The sequence below is a fragment of the Rhodnius prolixus genome, unplaced genomic scaffold (genome assembly GCF_049639745.1).
Source record: "Rhodnius prolixus isolate KJV_2025 unplaced genomic scaffold, Rpr scaffold_11, whole genome shotgun sequence".
Taxonomy (NCBI): Eukaryota; Metazoa; Arthropoda; class Insecta; order Hemiptera; family Reduviidae; genus Rhodnius; species Rhodnius prolixus.
Window position 1 is genome coordinate 8,423,480 of NW_027411625.1, and position 22,598 is coordinate 8,446,077.

The 22,598-nt window shown below is 33.7% G+C and overlaps 2 protein-coding genes across 4 annotated transcripts; both read left to right on the top strand.

Annotated features, from left to right (window-relative positions):
* Nucleotides 1–1,347: 1,347 nt before the first annotated feature.
* Nucleotides 1,348–14,774, top strand: LOC141459527 (alpha-N-acetylgalactosaminidase-like). Of its 3 annotated transcripts, none has more exons than XM_074138703.1 (10): nucleotides 1,348–1,461; nucleotides 6,566–6,718; nucleotides 11,196–11,370; nucleotides 11,954–12,128; nucleotides 12,614–12,708; nucleotides 12,798–12,959; nucleotides 13,320–13,517; nucleotides 13,592–13,756; nucleotides 14,433–14,508; nucleotides 14,579–14,774. In XM_074138703.1, the coding sequence occupies exons 1-10, from the start codon at nucleotides 1,457–1,459 to the stop codon at nucleotides 14,611–14,613; spliced, it is 1,239 nt and encodes a 412-aa protein (XP_073994804.1). In that variant the 5' UTR covers nucleotides 1,348–1,456; the 3' UTR covers nucleotides 14,614–14,774. The 3 variants fall into 3 exon arrangements, with proteins under 3 accessions (XP_073994804.1, XP_073994803.1, XP_073994805.1); XM_074138702.1 differs by lacking the exon at nucleotides 1,348–1,461 and adding an exon at nucleotides 2,378–2,436; XM_074138704.1 differs by lacking the exon at nucleotides 1,348–1,461 and adding an exon at nucleotides 4,757–5,124.
* Nucleotides 14,775–15,591: 817 nt separating this feature from the next.
* On the top strand, nucleotides 15,592–22,376 carry DMAP1 (DNA methyltransferase 1 associated protein 1). Its single transcript, XM_074138700.1, has 10 exons — nucleotides 15,592–15,729; nucleotides 16,426–16,636; nucleotides 18,013–18,176; nucleotides 18,250–18,353; nucleotides 18,777–18,891; nucleotides 19,466–19,579; nucleotides 19,926–20,117; nucleotides 20,720–20,861; nucleotides 21,398–21,552; nucleotides 21,634–22,376. Exons 1-10 carry the CDS (start codon nucleotides 15,724–15,726, stop codon nucleotides 21,784–21,786), a joined length of 1,356 nt encoding a protein of 451 aa, XP_073994801.1. The 5' UTR covers nucleotides 15,592–15,723; the 3' UTR covers nucleotides 21,787–22,376.
* Nucleotides 22,377–22,598: the final 222 nt, after the last annotated feature.

Consider the following 22,598-nt stretch of genomic DNA (forward strand, 5'->3'; position numbering starts at 1 on the left):
TAATTGAGGTAACTTCGGGTGGACGTGGCTGAGAATATGCTCTACTTTCATCTTATCAACGTGACCCCTAAATCTACCCCCAACTTAAAACTTAAAATAGAGAAATGCAATTTAAAAGGAGCTAATTATTATTTAAGTACTTTACTAATATTAATTATCAAATTAAAACTATTTTACACGTTGAAAAAGTGCATAATTATACGGACTACATTTAAATATAATAGTAAATATAAATGTCTGCACATATATATGATAATTATTTAATTGTTATTGACTAACAGTGTTTAATGGTAAGTTCACATTCTGCTGGAATTCAGGATGGAAATTTTATTTTAAGTCCTTCATTCAGAATATGCCAGTAATAGACCAACTGTTGTAATACACCAACCCTCTTTTTCTATTTTGGTAGGCTTTTATATATTTATCTTCTGTAACGATTCATGAACACATTTTCTTAAGGCGAATGTTAAAATACTTAAATTATTATTTGTAGAGTGAGAATTCAGTTTAGTACGATGGGGAAGAATATAAGAAACAAATTTAATTAAAAATAAATAAGCTTTTTTCGAACATTTTTTATCTATCTGAAATATCGAGCTTAAATATGAATGAAGTGTTCGGATTTTTGTCGTTTAATCGATCCTTGCACTTTACTGGAAGTTTTTGTCAAAGAGTGTTAATATTGATTAGGTTTCTAGTCATTAGAATTATTCAAACTACTGTCAAATCATCTCTACTTCTGACTTCAGTATTACTTTTTCAATAACTACTCCTTTTTGTTTTCGGCATATCCCGCAATCATTGTAAATTTAATCACTTCCCAGACAGACATTTTGGTTTCTCTTCTGTAACAACGTGGCTATTAAGATGTTTGATATTTTTGAAAAAAAAAAAAATCCTAATGCAAAGGGGTGGTGACACCCTTTGTTCCGGCCATGGTTTCATATTTGAGAGAATGGATCATATTCTGTCTATTTCGATAGATAATCCACCAAAAGCGAGCATTAGAGCTAGAATAAGACATTTCTTGCTTGCTCCGGTGAGTAACAGTTACTTATCAGATAATTTTTAATTTTATTTCGAACTAGTAAGTTTCAACTTTGAATTTTGAACTGTAAGAAATGACTAGCTAAAGGGATTGGAGACAAAGAAAGTTGTATATCTTATATGGCAGGTCATGCAGATGTTAATGACCTACAGCGGATTTACCACCCTCAAGCTCGACTAACGGTCCACTTGTTTGTCTTGTCTTATGGAAGAGATCTATAGAAATATGATTTTGGCTGCAGTTAAACTGTGTCATCTATCATTGGTGCTGTATTTAAATCAATTTATTTCTAGTTATCTTCTTCAGATTTTTAAATAAATTGAATAAATTATCTGGAGTGCCGGCACATAGCATCGTGATAACTCTTGTAGTACGCTCGAGGCAAAGAGTTATCAAACTACAACGATAATGAGGTATGTTGATATTTTATTATTTACTGCAACAATTAAGCTTAAGTTGATTCGTTATTTTCTCAGTTCTAGCAATATTCGACTTTCTATTCATATACTATTTTTCCTTTGTATTGATCTCCAATACGATCTCTTGCTGCAAGCCGCAATTTTTATCAAATCTTATTCAAAGATGAGATTTAAACAAAATTCCCAACTTGTATTTTATACCACTGATTGCCCCTAAAAGTTTGCGTTTTTTGCACAAAGACTAACTTAGTTTTTGTGTACGAGGACTGAGAACAGAACATATCGAAGTCAGAAACTCGTAGTAAGTCCAAACTTGATATTTCTACCTGGTTCAACTGTCGTTTCCGATACTTTAAATTTGGCCTGAGTCCTTCACTCATTTGAATAATTGATGCGATTTTCTTAGTAATGGTGCCAATAATTTTTTTTTTTAAACTCCGCTTGCATCTTACCCTCCTTTCCTAAACGCATATCTCTTTTGTTTGAAATTATTTAATGCAAATTTATGTTAAAACTTAACGATCTATTATCATTATCAGATTTTTTAACAAATTATTAACCTACCGGCAGGATAGGCCAGCGTGTTATTGAGTTTCGTTAAATTTTTAATGGGTTAAGAGAGTTTCAAAATCACTTAACAAAAAATAAATCTGTTGAAAGAAATTTCTTATGAATTGTAATAAAATTTATTGTTCGTAATACTATTTTATGAATTTTATGTTGTTCTGTTAAAAGTGACCCATCTATTGCTATTTATCGGCAAGAATATGACTTTTTACAATTTTTTACCTGCACTAGTAAGTCATGTTGGTCATTTTCTATTCCCCCACTCGATTGTAAGTTCTTACTAAAAAGCCAACGTATCTCCCATGTATATTTTAAATTAGTGTGTTAATAGCTCAAGCAGCAATACGAATAATATATTATGTACAACGCTAATTTTCTAAATAGTCACTGTATCTCGTTTAGGTATGTACGTTTTTAATTGTTTATATTTTGTTGAATGTGATAAATAATTCTTACAGAAAGCATTTGGTATTTTGTTTTGCATTCTTTTCAGCATTGAGTGATCATAAGTAAACAAAGTAAGTTATTTATTTATTTGTGAGAAAAAGAAAGAAAAATATCTCAGAATCTAAATCTGATGATACTGAAGGAACACTTAGTATTTCATGCAAACCCTTAAAAGAGAGAAAAATGTATAATCATGGTTTCAATTTTAAAAAAAAAAAAAAAAAAATGAAATACAGCTACTTCAATGTGTCATGTTGGATCTAATAAATTGGCTAACTTATCATGTAGAAGTAGTAAACTTGTAAGACATTAAAAAACAAATTATAATAAATTTACTGAATATAGATAAATCTACTGAATCATTTTATAAAATTCAATTGGTTTTCGCAATTAGAACATAAACTTATAACCATAGGGTGGATCATATGTTGAAGGTAACTGATAAAACATCAATTTAAAACAACTTAAAATAAAAAAAAAATTGAAAAATTAAAAAAATCACAAACCATCCCTTGATATTCACTCAATCATTAATTCTCACTTTAATTCTAATTTTAAAAGCAGTAGTTTCGTGACAGAAGGAGAACAATATTTACATGAAAGAACGTCTATTTGAAAGCGCAGAATTGTTAACAAATTAGTGATGACTAGGGAACGGATTCGTATGTATTTAAATATTTTTTTCTAGGCAATTTACAGACGTTTTTCAACTAGAAGTACGAGGGTCGTTTGAAAAGTCCGTGCAAAAATAAAAACTACTTAATTTTTTGGGGTAAACCTTTTTTATTTTTCAACATAGTCTCCTTTTAGGCTTATACACTTCGTCCATCGCTGCTCTAGTTTGTTGATCCCTTCCGAATAATAGGATTTGTCCAAGTCTGAAAAATAGCCATTCGTTTCTGCAATCACCTCCTCGTTTGAATAAAATCTTTTTCCCGCCAGCCATTTCTTCATATTGGGGAACAAATAGTAGTCCGAGGGAGCCAAGTCTGGAGTATAGGGGGGATGTGAAACGAGTTGGAACCCTATTTCCATTAATTTTGCGACCACAACTGCTGAGGTGTGAGCTGGTGCGTTGTCGTGATGGAAAAGGACTTTTTGTGGGCCAATCGTGGGCGTTTTTCTTGCAGCTCGGTTTTCAAACGGTCCAATAACGATGAATAATATGCACCTGTAATAGTTTTACCCTTTTCCAGATAGTCGATGAGGATTATTCCTTGCGAATCCCAAAAGACAGTCACCATAATCTTTCCGGCCGAAGGAACGGACTACGCCTTTTTTGGCGCAGATTCCCCCTTGGTAACCCATTGTTTAGATTGTTCTTTGGTCTCAGGAGTGTAGTGATGTATCCATGTTTCATCCACAGTGACGAAACGACGCTTAAAGTCCTGCGGATTCTTCTGGAACAGCTGCAAACCGTCCTTGCAACACTTCACACGATTTCGTTTTTGGTCAAGCGTGAGCAATCGCGGCACCCATCTTGCGGAAAGCTTTGTCATGTCCAAATGTTGATGCAAAATATTATGTACCCGTTCATTCGAGATGCCCACAGCACTAGCAATCTCACGCACCTTCACTCTTCTGTCATCCATCACCATATCATGGATTTTAGCAATGATTTCTGGAGTAGTAACCTCAACAGGGCGTCCAGAACGTTCAGCGTCACTTGTGCCCATATGGCCACTCCGAAAATTTTGAAACCACTTATAAACTGTTCTAATCGAAGGTGCAGAGTTACCATAATGTTTATCAAGCTTCTCTTTAGTCTCCTGAGGCGTTTTGCCTTTCATAAAGTAGTGTTTAATCAACACACGAAATTCTTTTTCGTCCATTTTTTGAAAATCACTCGACTTCCTCGATTCAAACGAATGCCAAACAAAAAGAAATAGACCGATCTGGCTGAAACTTCGTGTGTGTTTTTCCAAGAGATGCTACTAACTAAACATAACCTCGATACGCGCCAGTAGTACTATCTCTCTGACTTTGCACGGACTTTTCAAACGACCCTCGTATTCATACTGACACTTTTTAAGCCGTTTGAGTCTACTTTTATTTCACATATTTGCACATATTTGGATGTTATCGCATATTTATACATATTTTATTAAAATAAATAAATATTTCTACATATTTAATCAAAATATGTACATATTTTTTCATATTTTTCATTTTGGGCATATTTTCATAATTGGAAGGTGGTTGACAGGAACTGTGAACCACAGACTGTAGGGCTGTGAATCACAGTGGGTACAATGGTTATTGTAATTTACACAGAATGCTGCTAAACAGTGACGGGCACTTGTTAGTTTTTTGATGTTGTCTGACGTTGTCTGTTCTTTCAGCTCGTTCGTTGAAGTGTCCAATTCATTTCGTTCGGTCACTTAGTGTATTCTTTTTTGGGTGAAAGGCCACGAACATCGGCTTCAAACAAACAACTGGTTGCTAAATATCTTCGCGAGTTTCCAGCAGAACTTTTTCGAAGTGATGGAGACATTTTGTACTTCACAGCTTGTGACAAGCGCGTTTCTTGCTCTCAACGTTCCCGAGTCACCTAACATATTGCCACCAGATCGCACATAGAGAATAAAAATAGAAAGAAAGAGAGGACGTCCTATCAAGCCTTCCTTACATCTCCATCATCAAGTAAGTCTACTCTGAGTACAGATCTGTGTCGGGCTTTGGTTAGAGCAGATATCCCTTTCCACAAACTTAAAAATCCTCATTTCAAAGGATTTTAGTCGTTACAAGTCCATCTTACGCCCAAATCGTCGTCACTTTACGTTCTAACATTTGAAATTTCATGTGGTTGCAAACAATTTCGAAGAGTGAAGTTTTCAAAATTGAAAATGTAACACATCTTTTTATAAATAGTAAAAATGTTCTTTGTTGTATAAATCATTATAACTCCCCCCCCCCCAAAATTCCATTTTCATAAAAAAAAATGTTCATTTTACTTAAATATTCCAGAAAATATTTTAAGAAAATCACATATTTTCCACATAATTGACGAAAATAAATGCATATTTTAATTAAATATTTGGCATTTTTAAATACATAAAAATCCGTTCCTTAGTGATGACTCAGCCTTTCTACTTTAGAATCGTTTAAGATGGTAGACTATAAATTTTAAAGTCATATTGAATGACCAGTATGTATTACGCGCGACCAGGACAGTCTATATCACTTTCTGATTGTATGCCCTAATTATAAGCTGTCAAGAAATAGATATATTTTGAAGTATATCAATAGAATAGTAAAAGTGAAGTTGAAAATGTTCAACAATTTTTCTGCAAATTTAAGATAATGTTAAATTAGATTATATTTACTACTTTACCATTGAATCATTATAAACACGAGCAATATCAGTTGGAGATATTTTATAAGGGAATATCCCTACAAACAAATAAATAAATCTGACTACTGAATCATTTTTAAGAAAACAGTATAAATTAAGAACAGATTCGTCTAATTTGACAAAACGATGCCAATCCGTATAAAATACACGAGGAAAAGAACGGTAAACAGGCTGTAAAAGTGTTAAAAGTAAATTTTTGTAAAACATTTTACTGCATTTTGGGAAAAAATATTAATTAGTCTGTGTCTTTAGATAGAAATTTGCAATAAATTAACGAAAGTAGCAAGTTAATGCGTTGATATGGTTAATTAGATGACCATTTAGAGAGACACCAAACGTTTTCCTCCTCTAAAATTAGTTTTCCTCAAACAAACATTAGAATTGATAGGTGCACTTTATATACGAAGTTTACATAAAATCTTTTCAACTAGTTTCAAGAAAATAAAAAATAAAAGAAACATATTTATATTGTAAAGTGTCTTTTGTTGACCAATTTTGACCAAAACCTTAATGGTTTCGTACATTTTTTTCTTAACAAAACGAAATATTAAATTTGAATTTTCCGCCAGTCTTGGTCTTTTTATATAATGTGAAGATACATGAACGTTTTCTTGATTTGGTTACCTTACACTTAAAACTTAACAACTTCATTTTACTTGGGAAAAATTTAAAGCAATGTCATCCACTATTGTTCATATTTACATCTTATTTGCGTTCTATCCTATACAGATTCATAGCTTCAGTTCTACTAATTATATCTTTAATTGATGGAAACTTGGCGTTGGACAACGGACTGGCCCTCACTCCACCGATGGGTTGGATGACATGGGAGAGGTTCAGATGCACTATTGATTGCACAAAATATCCAAATGAATGCATTAGGTGAGTTATTTCAATTTAGAAACGATTGTACCCTTAGTAAATTTAATTCTATACAGTTTTACCTAAGAGTTAATGCTAACTAGGATAAGCGCAAATATAAAGGAACCTTGTTGGCTGTTATTGCAGCAATACCTTCTTTAACGTAAATTGAACTATCAAAGAATTTAATACGTAACATAGTGACCTTAATTCTTAATGTCAGTACTACGTACTTATTAAGATTGTTATTAAGTTTGTAGTACACCTTCAGAAGTTTGTAGTAGACATAATTGTAGGTTCAAGTTCAGTGCCAAAAAGGCGCTCAACTGTTTTTTTTTTTTAAATTATTATTGGCTAGTGGCTAGAGACGCACTTATGCATGTTATCAGTATGCCTTAGGAATGTTGCAAAATTTTGAATATGAATAGGAATACGTAAAACACAAAGAATTTAAAAGATATAAATATCTTATAACACAAGTGCCTATTTTGCTTTAGTTTTTAAAAATTTAATGTATAAAAGCAATTGTATCTCCTTAACAAAAGCTTAGATTAAAAAGTCAAGTATAAGGGTTGATTAAACGACAAAAGGTTCACGAACCAGCAAGTGCCCAACATTTCATTCATAAATTTATCGCATTTCAGCCATTTAGAAATGTTCGTAAAAGCCTATGTGTGTTTTTTTTTTAAATCGTATAACTATTGATATCTTTTAAGGAATTTTACTGCATTAAATTTTCATTAATATTGATTAGAATTTATACACACTTATGCTAGCTATGTTCTTCTACTACTAGGGCTAAGATTTACAGAGTTATTACTAATAATAGGATAACAGGGGGCCTTTCAAATATGGGACTAACGTTTCTCCGATTGGATGTACAACTTTGAGAACTCCAAAGGGCACATTTACATGAAATTCCTGATTGAGTGACATGAAAATTGTTTCACGTGTTTTTGGCACAGGTTTTTTTTTCAAAAACTAATCAATCTGCGTTATTGCGACCAAAAAATGACAGTTGTAAATGAGAAGTAAAGTAAAAAGTAAAGTAAAGTAATCGCCTATTTTTTCAGGCGGGGCTTAACGTCCAACTACCATTTACTAGGTGTCGTGGACGGAGGCGAATAGCAAACGTACTTTACTATTTCACATTTAATCATTAAATAAAATCCAAGGCCAAGACCAGGAATCGAACCCAGTACCACAATGCAATATATTAGCTTTGCAGGTCTCGCCTCTTAACCCGCTCGGCTACCGTGGCGCCTAGTTGTAAATGAGAATATGCGCTTTATTTTAAGGAAAATTTGGAAATTGTTACTTTTTATAAGAAAAGAGGAAAAAATTGTTAAAGTTGGGTGTTTTTCAACGTTCCGCTTTTTCGTGAAGTTTTAGACGATCAGCTCTAATACAACTGACTTACCAAACAGTTTTAATAAGATTATTTATTCGATGGTGTTATTGTATGCAAGAAAGAATTGGGAATTGTTCATAATTGTAGAAAACATTTAAAGCTTTTAAAGAAACATATGAAAGACTAAAGATAACAAAAAAATGTGTTGAAGATAATAGACAACACAATTGTTTCTTAATGTCGTCAAACAAATATCTTAAAATAAAGATGTGAAAAGTTTATTTACAATCATTTAACATAGAGAGAAAATTAACCAATATTTTCCAAACATATTAGTTAATTTTTACTAAGAGTGTCATAAGAGATATATGTGAGATGTCGTCTTCATTGTCAATGTTACTGTGATAATTACCTTTTTTCGAAAAAATTAATTTTACGAGTACTTATCTTTTCTGATAAAGTTACTTATTTGTTAACAACATCTTCAAATTCAGGTAGTCTTACTAGTTATTTTTTTAATACTATGAAACAATACCATTTCAAGTGCTGGCAATAAAGATATGACCTCTCTTCAATCGTTCCGATAAGTCCTCTAACTCGTTCACTGAATTTCCCTACGTTATTAGTACTTGTCGACATTTCAACCAAATTGATTGGGGTTATCACTTTAATGATAATCTCTTCTATTTGTATGCTTCAAAGAGGTTTCTTTTTTCGACAACCTATATTCAAAACATTTAAAACGTTCAGAATGCAATATGTGCTTGTTCCCTAAACTTTTTTCATTTATTTACTGGCTAACAGTAATAACTTCTGATTTGCTTCTGCACCTGTGATGTTTGAGTAACAATTGGGAGTATAAAAAGGTTGATGAATTTATACTAATGACTAATGACTTCGTACTTAAACTTCCTCATTTCTAATTTTAATTCCATTTTTTATTATTATTATTATTATTATTATTATCTTTTTCCTTCTCTCTGCTTTTCCTCATTTATTTATTTATATTATACCTTTTCTCTCTCTATTTCTCATTAGTTCTCTCTCTTATCTCTTTTTCTTTTCCTTGTGAATAATTTTCTTAATTCTACTATAATAGGTGTCAAACTGAGTTGGTGCCCAACTCAAGATAAGTTGTGTAGTGGTAATGGTAACAACATAAATGTGCCTAACACTATTGTAAATAACAATATAAACCAAAATACTGTAACTTAACACTAATTTTAATAAAAACTCTAACATGAAAGTACCTATAATATGGAAGTGAAACAATTAGGCCAATCTCACGCCTAACTCAATCTAAATGTAACAAAACCGGAAAAAATGATCAACTAAAGAACAGGCGAGACTATATTGTCCCGTGTCTCTACAGTGTACGTTCAAGATATCAATACTGACGAAAATAAAAATCAGTTTATGAACAAAAATAATTATATCTTTAAGGCAGTTAATAATCGTAACAGACCTGCTGATAAAGGTCCATTTGTGATGAATTAGAGGGTATTAAGGGAAACGTAGGTAAGGTAAATAGGATAGCTTTAGATAAATGATAATTCAAATCTGCTAAGGAATACACAAATGAAATAATTGACATTTCTATTACTGGACGAAATAAATAAAAATTACGAATACTTCTCAGGCAACTAATTAACGTTACATATTAACCCTGGGCATATTGAGTAAAAAACCCTGGACCCAATTTTAGAGTACAAAGTACAGTTACACAAGTTTCATCGTATATGGAACATATTTACAGTACATAATGTACATTAATTTGAAATAAATATTAGTTCAAATTGTCAGTAGCATAAGGTAATTAATTTTTTGTGAACTAATTGTTATATCAAATTAATGTACATTATAATTCTGTTACTGTAAAATATGTTCCACAGCTCTGAAGATCACATAGTTGGTCATAAGCATAGGAAAAATAAAAAAATAATGTCTGAAATAGACAATATTCTTTTTTCCATTTGGCTTAATAAATCAGTCACCAAAAACTATGAACAATACTCTAAAATGTAAATGAAATGAGCCGGTTACTGTCTAGAGCCACAAACAGCACATACCACCCCCTCTATAATTTCCTAAATTTCAGTTTGAAAAATCGTTATTTGAATACACAAAGTTTTCAAAATTGCACATGGATAATCAAAGTTAGGTCGGACATGTTAAATTTAAGTTATAAACCTTGGGTTTCCGAATCGTCCGTTTACTGCCCATTGTGCTATATGTGTACCACTGAGGACCTACACCATTTTTTAACAGAATGCGCTGGGTTGGCGGAGTATAGGCAGCAATACTTTGGGGATGTGATCATTTCAAACGAACAATGTTTAGAATTAGTCAATGGTAAAAACTGGTCTGTGCTCGCATCATTTATAAAGCACGCATATAAATTTAGACAAGGGAAGATCAGTGAAATTGCCCTCTAGAAAGAATTGTATTGCCCGCAATTGATTCTGGGATCACTTTCTAACAATAGTTGTCCGGAGGAAATGCAATGAAATTATTTGTTCACAAGTATATTTATGCATGTAATGGAGGAGTTTGTTTATTAAGTTTCTTTGATTGTTTTTTTTGGGTTGTAAAAGCCTGTGTGGGCATAATATAATATAATTACCAAACAATTAATAAAGTGAAAATAATTGATTTTGTATGTTTATGGAAATAATTGTTTAATTTGAATTATAAAATTAAAGTATGGAACTCGCCTGACGATCATTTGATCAAGGCGCCAAATGTATGAAGAAAAAAAACAAAACATTTATATTAATATTTTCCAATAAAACATTTATAATAATAATACTCTAAAATGTAAGTCGAAAGCCAAACGACCCAACATTTTTACTGAAGTGGAACTCACCTTTGGATTTACCACTAAGAAAACAACAACGGAAAGGTACTTAGAAGCACATAAGAAACTAAAGATCAATTTATTAGTTGAAACAGTTATAAACAGATATACATATAACATAAATTATATTATATATTGAATTCTATAAAATATAAAAATAAATTTTAGGTTTCTTTGGCAGGAAAAATACTCACACTATGTCTCATTTGCTGTAAGGAACCTGAGAAGCTTTAGACATCCCTGAGCAGGGTCCTCCCACTTAATATTAAACATTTATTTGTGTGTCGTAGTGACGCTCTGGTGCGCAGAACAGCCGACCTGATGGTGGAAAAAGGCTACCTGCAGGCCGGCTACCAGTACCTGATCATTGACGACTGCTGGTTGGAATATAGGCGCAGCGAAGAGGGTAATCTAGTGGCCGACAGAACGCGCTTCCCTTACGGCATGCCCAAACTCATTGAATATGTAAGTCAGCCAGTCACTGTGGCATAAATGCAAGCCATGCATTTTTATATTGATTGTTATTATTCTAGACGAAATTAGTATTCGAGATTATCCTTCACAACCTTCGATTATAAAAGCTACGAATTGAAATTTAAACCGCCACAAACTACTACGTCCCAGAAAGCTTTTTGCGCAATCAAGTAGGTTATACATATGCATGCATATCCAAAATCGCGTTCAGGAGAGTGATTACTGTGAAGATAGCAGCACAATGTAGCCGGAGAACTTTAGAATCTGTAGCTCCTCCTGCTGACAAAACAACAGGCCGGATGATTAACCATCACTTTATTTACTTCAACTTGGTGTCCAATTAGAAATTCGATGTGAACTTGGTTCATTATTTCGCTTGTATTCCGATCTTTTATGCATGTTAAATGTCTTCTCGTTAAAATACATGTCTTGAAATCACAAGTACAGAACTAACACCTATATATTATTAAGAGGCATGCTATAAAAATTAGTCCAATTTACGGTGGTTATTAATATTAAACGTTTAGTAACTTTTATTGTTAAGATCCAATTGTTGATTTCTTTTCCCACACAGGTGCATTCAAAAGGCTTAAAGTTTGGTATTTATGAAAATTACGGGAACAAGACATGTGAAGGTTATCCTGGATTGATTGGGCACGAGAAAGTAGATGTCACCATGTTTGCAGAGTGGGGAATTGACTACATTAAGGTGGATGGCTGTTATTATGATGGATACAATTACGCTAAGGGTAAATAATCTAAATTTTCCTTCACAAAGTGAAGAGTGGTTGAGATGCTTATGAACTTCATTTTCTTCCTGAATCAGCTTTCCTATTTTGATTGAACCTTATACTTAATATTAAATTAATTACTTTTCTTGAATTTTAAAAAAAAGTTCAATGTATTCAGTGCAATGATTTTGGTAAACTAGCTTTGGATCCATTGGTAAGTGCGGCCGAGTGTTATCTTGCTAGAACAGAACTTGCAAAATATCAAACATAACGCTGGAACTATTTTTTAAGTGAAATACAAGTATGAAGTTGTTAGCAGTAAAGGTTTGAGTAAATTGAAAGTCAATTGAGACTGTGGTCGGCATGAATTACTCCTTCGCAGTTTCAAAAAATTCACATAGACTTTGTCTCAAACTGATTTCTAGGTCACTAAAGCTGGTCAGATCCTGTCGGGTCTTTCCCTGTTTTGACCTTGCAGATCTGAGACGAGTTTGGTTTTTTAGGTTATGAGGCTCTCGGGCAGTACTTGAACCAGACCGGCAGACCAATAGTGTATTCCTGTAGCTACCCTGCCTACCATGACGCATCAAGCATACCGGTCCGTATGTTTAACAGGATTTCACGATTAACATTCACGTATTATGAATATCTTTTAGAATTTCATTGCATTTAAATGTTATTTTACAGACAAATTATCAAGTATTATCAGAAAATTGCAACCTGTGGAGAAATTATGATGACATTCAGGACTCCTGGGGAAGTGTGACCGATATTATGGACTACTACGCGCTGAAACAAGACTACATCGCCCAGTATGCTGGGCCTGGGCATTGGAACGATCCTGATATGGTATTCTGAACTTGTTATCAGTGCGCCTTGTTTTAAAAATTGCTCCAGCATTTTACCAATGCCAAGTAATGTATGATCAGCTTTGCACTCATTAGCAGTCGCAAATTTGGTTGAAGTTTATTTCTGATGGGACAGAACATTCACATTAATTTATTAGAATTAATACCATGTCGATAACTCCCTCGCAACCAGCCAACTCAATGCAATTCATACGTATTTCTGTTCTATAGGAAGAACTTATTGGTCTTTCTCTAAATTAATTGGTTGCGCGGGGAAGTGCAACTTATCGTTTTTTCAGTCCTTTGCGATGTTCTCTATAAAAACATTTACAGATTTGTTTGTTACACATATTTTTTACAGTTAATAATAGGTAACTTTGGATTAAGCTATGACCAAAGCAAAGTGCAAATGGCGATCTGGACAATTTTAGCGGCTCCTCTATTGCTATCAACCGACTTGGCCACTATTAGATCTGAGTTCCAAGAGATACTGTTGAACAAGAACATAATCGAAGTACATCAAGACCCTCTAGGCATACAGGGACTTCGAGTGTACAGGGTAACATTAGTGTTGTTGATTTGTTGAGGAGGAATGGCGCTGCTGCCGCGTGCTAACCAACTGACTTCTTACAGAAGGACAAGGTCGAGGTATGGACCAGGAAGGTAACACCATATCAAAATCAGGACTATTCGTATGCTGTTGCTATCTGCAGTCGCAGAGACGACGGCTTCCCATACCCTTTCACCCTGGATCTGAAGCGAATTTCCTTGCTACATACTAAGGGCTACACAATCAAGGTTGGTTTAATGTTTATTTCATTCAATGACAAGGCGCCGAGTAATTTCATATATTCTGAGCTTTAGCCACGATGAAAACCTATGAATGAAGTCCTAAGCGAAATTTGTCTTCCAAACTCTAAAACGGATTTGGTATGAGCGTTATATCTATACATAGCTTCTTTCATACCACAACACACTCTAGTAAAGGATCCAACTTTGAATCTGAGAGTGTTCGTGTAAGTAACTACAGCACTATCAACTTTATCTGGATCTCTTGGGTAGATTAAATTCGTCCAGTTAACCGTAGACCCTGTAATACAAGTTTTCTAATAGTGACACATTCTAGTTAGAGCATATCCTTCAGTCCCGTTTAGATAGACTTAGCAGTCTGGAGAGCGGCTCTTGGTAAAAAGCTTAAAGGCTTATTTACACTTATCAAAAATATTATTTATACTCTACCATAAATGCCTTTTACTAACAAATAGATAAAATCTAACCCAGTACCACAATACATCTTTGTATGGTGTCAGCCAGAGGAATAATTTCCAGCCGTTTATTAATAATCACTAGGTTCCAACTCGGGAAGTTAGATAATTTAATTACTTGCATTTAATGATCAGTAACTGCCTAATTTGAAACTTTCCTCAAATTTGACACAAGCTAGGCCTCATTCAATAATTTATTCTGTTACCAGGATCTGTACACGAATGAAAACCTGCCAGGCGTATTTTATCCGGATTCTCAACTCACTGTCCGCATCAACCCATCAGGTATCTGGAAGATCACTATTATAGACAAGCCTCTTAATTTAACTTGACTCATAACGATGCTATATTTTAGGTGTGGTGTTCCTGAAGGCCACTATAGTTCAGTGATTGAAGAAGAAGAAAAAAAAGACGAGATGTTTGAGGTTTAAAGGTACAGACCAGGGTTTTGGTCGTCGTGGGCGTGATGAGGTTATCTCCCTCAAAAACCGTCTAAGACAAATTAATTTTGGATTATTTAAGTCAATGTAAATAAAAATCATTCTTTGTAATTGCTTCTTTATTGTACGAGCCTTGCTCTTGAAACAAAAACTTGTTAAGGAAGCGTAATAAAACTTCGCTGTTACTTAGTGTGACCTCGAGATAAATATAGCGTTAACTGCAAGGAGAGCAACACTGAATGAAATATAAGGGACCTAGTTAAAGAAGGAAACCACTTCCGAAACAAGGTTTGATTCAAAAAATTAGTATATTTGTTTATTATATGGGTAATTAAGTTCCCAGTTACAAGTTTTCTATAGGGTATAAACAGCAAAAAACAACGGATCATGGTCAACCAATTATTTTAGTGATTTTGAAAAGCTGCGACGTCACGTTTTTTGACGGTATTATTTTAATATACTACTAACCAAGTAAACAATTCTTAAAAACAAAAATCTCTCAAGGAAAAACCTCTAAAGTGGCCAGGTAAACCGAAACTCAAGGCGATGTAAAAAAAAAATTTAAAGAAATAAAAGAGATCAGAAAAGAGTCTTAGCAATCGCTGATCTATACTATGCAATGGGTAAACGAAAGGGCATTTTAAGGGAAAATCTCAAAAACTAAACAATCCATCCAATATAGGTGGAACTTCCAGTAGAAAGATAACGAACAAAAACAGATCACCAGGTCCTTGGTATAACGTAAAAAGTTCAAATTTCAACTCCCATACAGAAATTTTAAGTGTATAAACAAAAACCTTTTTTGAACTTAGGGAACCTCAAAATGTATAGTACGTACATATTCCGGCGTAAAAAATTAGCCACGATCGCAATACTTCCTCTCAATCAGTAAGAAAAAAGAATAGGGTCCTCAGAATGAAGCGCTTCATCGAGCAATCAGTGAACTAGCTTCAAAACCTGCCACAATGTAACCTTTGTATTTATAAAAGAAACAAGTTTAGTCAGTCGTAAGTTTGGGAAGTTTTCGAAGCCTTTAGTGAAATTTAATTAAGCATCAATTATGGAGGTAAGATTCTGTTAACGATATTAAGTGATTTCATTGATGTGGTCTTACACAACACTTGAGTATATATTACCCAGTGTACTCCTGTCATAATCTAGGTGTATTAAAAAATAGTTTTTATAACTTATGATGTTTCGTAGCTCTTTAAATCAGGTTGTTGTTTCCATTCGCTATTTGTGTTAAACTGTAAATTTTCAAAAAGTCAATTGTATTGCGAACCATTTTTTTGAATCTGTATGTGGGTTACGGAGTATTAATAATTACACTCATTACTGGAAAGAACAGTGTAAGTACAGCTGCTGTTGCTACACTGTATTCCATGAGTATTCACCTTTAACCAACAGCTAAATAGAATGTACTATAAAAATATGCCTAAACTTCATCCTGCTTTGGCAATTATAACCAATTTTGTTCAGCCACTCTTAGCAGAGGAAAGAAATAGCAGAGTGTGTGTTTTAGTATCTGGAAGAAAGTATAGGAAACGTATAGCATAGTTCCAGCATTAAGAAATTGAAATTTTAAAAGTTTTTTAATTGTTTAACAGCGGATTATTTGAAAGTTACTACACTTACTGCCTAAGATGAATGTAAGGGCTTCTGATTGAGCAGCTCAAATCAATGTTGCTGGCGGATCATGAAGAGCACTTAAAAGAAACCAAAGATGTTTAATTCAAGTGTTTGTTTTGTTAATTTATAACAGACAATGGGTGACATTAGAGATATCCTGGAGATTGACCGCCAGCAAGGTCCGGACATCACCAAGGAGGCGATTATCGGCCCGGAAAGGAAGTTCCGCAGGCAGTTAGGTGCACCAAAAGTGTCTCGCCGACCTGAAGGCATGGCCCGCGAGGTGTTTGCCCTGCTGTATAATGACAAGAAAGATGTTCCGCCACTCTTCCCAACAGATACTGGTCAGTGTTTTTTATTTCTCATAACTTGTCTCTCACTGCTTTGATAAGGAAGCAATGTACGTTTCTATTGCCGAATTTTTCTACCCAAATTTTGGTACAAAGTTTGGGATTGTCATTAGGCTGATGGGTGAAACATGGGCATCTTCATTCTCTAAACATTAATGGGGTAAATATTAATGAGGTAACAACATTGGTGCTAATGACCATCGCAGTGTATGCGCCCCCCAAAAAAAATTATTGAGGAGGATACCTCCCACTTCTAATGGATATGTCAGACTGAAGACCGAAAGAATTCATAGCAACTTTAAAATATTCAAACGTGGGGGTAGGTTGGTAGATTTAGCTCTTAGCTAGGGACTCGGGCAGGTTACCTACACTTGCGTTTCTTCTAGACATTAATTTTGAATCTAATCTGTCTCTAATTGGTATTGGTAATTAAAATATCTTACAGTTACAGGTTTTAAAAATATTTTAAATAACCAAGATTTGAGATGTGTTAAATCTTGCAAAGCTATTGTGTTCCAGTATTCCCATAATCACTTCTCTCTTTCGACGTTGACTTGTTATTAACAGCTCTTTTAATCCGTACTGTAGATTTTTTAGTTAGTTTAAGACATTTATTTACATAATTGTGATGTGAAATATATATATATATATATGTAGCTCTTGCCCAAATTCGTTAGTCTGGTTCAGAATTTTGTTGAACTATTTTTATGTAAAAAAAAATATATATATTTCAGTGATAATTGATTAGATGGCCTAATCATTGCCCAAATAACTATACTCGAATATCTTCTTTTATTAAAGCAATAATTTCAAAAGTAGAAACAGTGGTTGGTTTTTTGAGGGATATTGATCTAAATAAAATTAATGCCTTGTTTAATTTTTTTTTAAACTTCATCGAATATTAGAAATGTTATTCAATAAAATTGAAACCTTTTTAAGCGGTAAATTTGTTTTTCTGACCACCTAATTATGCACATAATAAAGTAATAAAATAATAATAAATTAATTTTTAATTGTTTTAGATTTTTTAACTTATTTATTTTGTTCGGGATTTCATTGTGTGAGTTCATTTCCTTTTTTATTTTTTGTTATCCTACTCCGTTGTCATAGAAATGTAATTTTCTAGCCCTACAAATATGCTATTTATCTTTATATTAATAACTGCTTTAAAAAGTTTCGACTTTCTGAGTATCTAACTTATTGTCTGTCATCTCCACTATTGAAAAAACATTTTATTTTGTTTCTACGAAGTGAGTATTATCAAATTTTATATACTTAATTTATTAAACTAACAAATAAAGAATTCGCAGATAATCATATCTTTAGAATACTGGTTATGTTGTGACATTCCACAATAATTATTGATGCAGGACAGGGTTACAAGAATACGAAGGCCAACCTAAGCATGAAGAGTGTGCGGCCTTGGAAGTGGATGCCGTTCACGAACACAGCGCGCTCTGACAACGCTGTCTTCCACCATTGGAGGCGGGTCTCCGATGAGGGCAAGGAGTATCCGTTCGCTCGATTTAACAAGGTAAGCATCTGCTAGAAATTGCATGAGCTATGAGCTGTGATCAGTTGGTATTTCAGAGGTCTGCATGTTCCAGAAAGTACAAATACCTACATATTCGGACTCTGAGTACGCCAGTTATTTAGCAAACGATTCGTGGACCAGAGCGGAAACGGACCACCTGTTTGATCTATGCCGCAGGTACTATGTTCAGATAAACGTTTTTTCTCGTTTAAATTATTTGACATAAAACAATAAGAGATATGAACGAACATGGAGAAACAGTTTATGTACAAATTATCTTATACACATTTAGCACACATATGTAATTGGATTGCAAATACATATGTACTAACTCATGCAAACAATTGCAGACAAGCTACAGACAGGCGATAAAAAAACAGAAAATTTAAAAAGGAGTATTTTAAACAGATTTGTCATTTCAAATAATATTAATTAAATTATTTATAAATATGTACATTAAATAATATATTCATCAGATTATTTTAAATTACTATTATAAAAAAAAAAAGTTCATATTAAAACAATGTTTACAGTGACATATTTTAAATAATATCTATGCTGAGCAACTCATACTATTTATAGTATCACATATCTTTGCAGGTTTGATCTAAGGTTTGGCATAATGGCCGACAGATGGGAGCAATCCAAGTTTAGTAAAAGAAGCATAGAAGATCTAAAAGAACGCTATTACGGGATTTGCTCAGCGCTGGCCAAGGTATAATTCACTCCTTATCCTATGTCTTCCTCTTTGTAGCTTTTTGAATTTATGAAAATTAAAAAATGACGAGATTTATTCGAATTACGTTAGCAGTTACATACTGCTTGAACGATAAATAGCGTGCATATAATGTGTGGACGCAGTTGGCTCACTCACACATAAAGAAGAAGACATACAGATGTCTCCAAACTTTCCAAAAGCCTCCGGAGTTGCTGCTCCAAAAAGTGCAGTGGGGTTGCGGAGTCATGCGTGACTTACCAACACCGTCACAATTCGATCTAAGTATAAAACATCAGGCGGGCTTTACGTTCAACTAAATACAGGTGTCAAGTAATTTACTAATGTAAATTTCTCACATTAACCACACATAAAATCCAAGGCCTAAACTGGGAATTGAACTCATAGTAATCATAGCTTAGCTTAGCTACATTTACATAAGCACCTTTCACGTTCTCGTAAGGTACATATCCAAAAGTGTAATTTCTGTACCTTGTATGTTTATTGTTCCTAAAATTACAACAATTTTCACACAAAATTAGTGATAATCAACAAATTTTTAATTTGATTACAGATAAAAACTGGACAAGGTTTGACCCCGGAGATGAGGAACTACGTGTTTGATGCGGAACATGAACGGAAACGCAAGGAGCAGCTGGCCAGACTGTACAGCCGCACTAAGGAACAGGTACGTTTTTTCCATTTTAGCATAGTTTGTTAAAAGAAAATATGTGTCTAGTTTAAGGAAGACCAGAGCAGGCATTACAGTTAGTAGCTAACCCAACTTCTGCTGAAAGTGTAGTTTGTAAACTGCGTCAGTGTCCAACTTTTAGTGATTGATGAGAAGCCATTCCGAATTCTGCTTCTCCTAAATTCCATTTGCGCATTAATTACATGTCTTCTGCATTGAAACCTATTTGTGTTAATTGAGGTTTTCCAATTCTCTAATTACCTTTTTAGTATTCTGCACTAAGACGAAAAACTTATTTAATTTTAATTTGTATTATTGTTATTATTATTTTTTTTTTTTTTAGGTAGAAGAAGAACAAATGTTGCAGAATGAACTGCGTAAGATCGAGGCGAGAAAGAAAGAACGTGATAAAAAGACCCAAGATTTACAGAAACTTATCACCGCGGTCGACAGTCAGGCTGGTGAAATGCGCCGCCCTGGCAGGGTGCCCAAACGAAGATTGGCTCCTGCAACCCGACCAAAAATGGATTCTTTAGTACTTTCTTTTTTTTTTCTTTACTCGTAATACTTTCTATTACTCGAATTTCGGGGACTTATTGCTATTACATTATATAGTCCTAACATAATGCTTACAAGTTTAAATGAGAACTAGAAATAATAAATTTGAGAACTTGGCCGAATTGTAAGTGCGAATTTCCTGAAAGTTGCTAAAATCGAGTTTGTAAAAAATTCTTCAACCGAAAGTACTTTTTTTCTCAATGGATCGTTCACTTTCTCAAAAGGGCTTTTTTAAAAATTCGTATGTACATTACATACACATAGTTTATAATACTTATATTCAATCATTTATTTTTATACAAATTTTTTCAAAGGGTAGGTTTCCTGTATTAAATACGACTCAAAGTTCGGAATTTGAAGTAAATTTTTGTGAGATAGAAACTTCGGAATAAATCGTATGAGAGTTCACATTAGATTTTTTATTTCTCACGATGTTTTCATATTAAAAAAATAACAAAAAATTGAAGACTTCTGTTAAGTTTGCAGAAATGTTTTGATCGTATGTTGACGTAATTGGATGTGACTCTCAACAAGGATAGTAATACTTGAATACAGTGTTGCTTAAATTGTCTGTTTCAGTCGGGAGAAATCACCAGTATAAAATTTCCCGATCTGAAGGGAAGCGGAGTATATCTTCGCTCTCAGCGTATGAAGCTGCCGGCCAATATTGGCCAGAAGAAGATCAAAGCCATCGAACAACTGTTGGTTGAAATGAATATAGGTAGGTTGCATTCTTTTGGCCCATTCTAATCTACTCTAAAATTCTAAGTTTGCTCATTCCAATTTCTTACTGTACGCTTGGTAATGTTTGAATCGGACAAGGTTTTTTAAATTGAATTGATGCAAAATATTGGATGAGACCCGTTACTGTCAACATGAAATTGAAAATAATGTTTCAATCAAGATAATTGTATTTTTTTTCTAGAGTGTAGGTTCTCTATCATATAATCACCCATTTTTCAAACGAGACTTAACGTCCAACTGCCAAATGAGGTGGGATAGTGACTGGGGTAGAAGCTCATACTTTTCCACTAATCCACTAATAGTTTTCTAATAATAATACAAAAAATGTTGTTACAGACGAACTCGAACTGAAAATCTACCACATAAATCCGCGTTCATTATACCGCCCCTCTCTTCCTAAAAGATTGAATCTAATAAATAAATCAGCCAATAGAAAAGTTGCCAAAATTACGAAAAATGTGAATAAGAGAAACTCGTTTAATGTTTCTGGATATTTTTTTTTTTACATTTTAGAGGCAAATCCCACACCAACAGAGGAGATATGCCAACACTTCAACGAGCTACGCAGCGATCTATTGCTGTTGCACGAACTGCGCACAGCCATGTCGTCCTGCGAATTTGAGCTTCAGTCATTGAGACATCAATATGAAGCTTGTAATCCTGGCAAGGTTAGTAATCGTGATAACACTTTTAAAGTTAGTGATCAAGTGAGTGTATGCACACTTTTCAATTTCTGCTTATGATTTCAGACGCTGGTAATACCGCCGGAACTGTGTTCAGGTGGAGACCCCGCGACCTCCAACCCAGACATCAATCCAGCGGCCAAGGAGTCACCCGCTCCCAATAAGATGGAAATTATAGATGTGGTCGGCTCGCCGCAAACCTCACCTTGTAAATGTTGATTTAAACTACAAAAGTACATTGTTACATTGTAAAGTGACGCACTTAAAAAAGCATTGATTGTTTCTTATTTTTAAAATTATATATATATATAATTTTCAGTATGTTTATTTAGCGTGCTACAATTTTAATTCAACAATAAGAAATAATCATTGAATAAAAGTCGCTCAAAACCCAGGCTAAAGCATTCATCTGATAGAACATATTTACTTGTTCTTTCTTCGTTCTGGCTGGTTCCTCCATATTATCCATCTTTAGAGAGATTTGTGATTTGATTTGATTTGGATTTCCACGAATGCAGTGAGATAGCACCTATTTGCGCATAAATTATTATACCCTTTTTCAGCCAGATTAAACTGTTTTTAATTATAGAATAACCTTATTTTTCAACAATGAGCCATTTTTATTTTTTTTAAACCAATTTATTAACACATTTTGAACATTTCTCAAACACTTTTCTCTGACATACGTGATAAGCATGATTTGATAATTTTTGAATAAAAATAGCGAGTAAAAGGGAATGGATTAGATCAGTGATTAGCAGCGTATTGGTTTCCCAAGAAGAGATTCAAAGTTCACTGTCCGGTGTTGGCAGCGTTGTCTGTAACGAGGGAACATTCCGAAGCCGACAGTGCACTGAAAAAGCTTCGGGTGCCAACGATTTCAGAAGTCAAAAACCTTAAGTTAAAAAGAAAAGAAAATAGCGAGTAAATTTTAAAATGTGTTTGTTCAAATTGTACAAAATGAGGTAAATATGTTAGTTTAGTAGTTTTAATTTTAGGTAAAAGCAGTATAGGTTGATGTAATGAAAGTA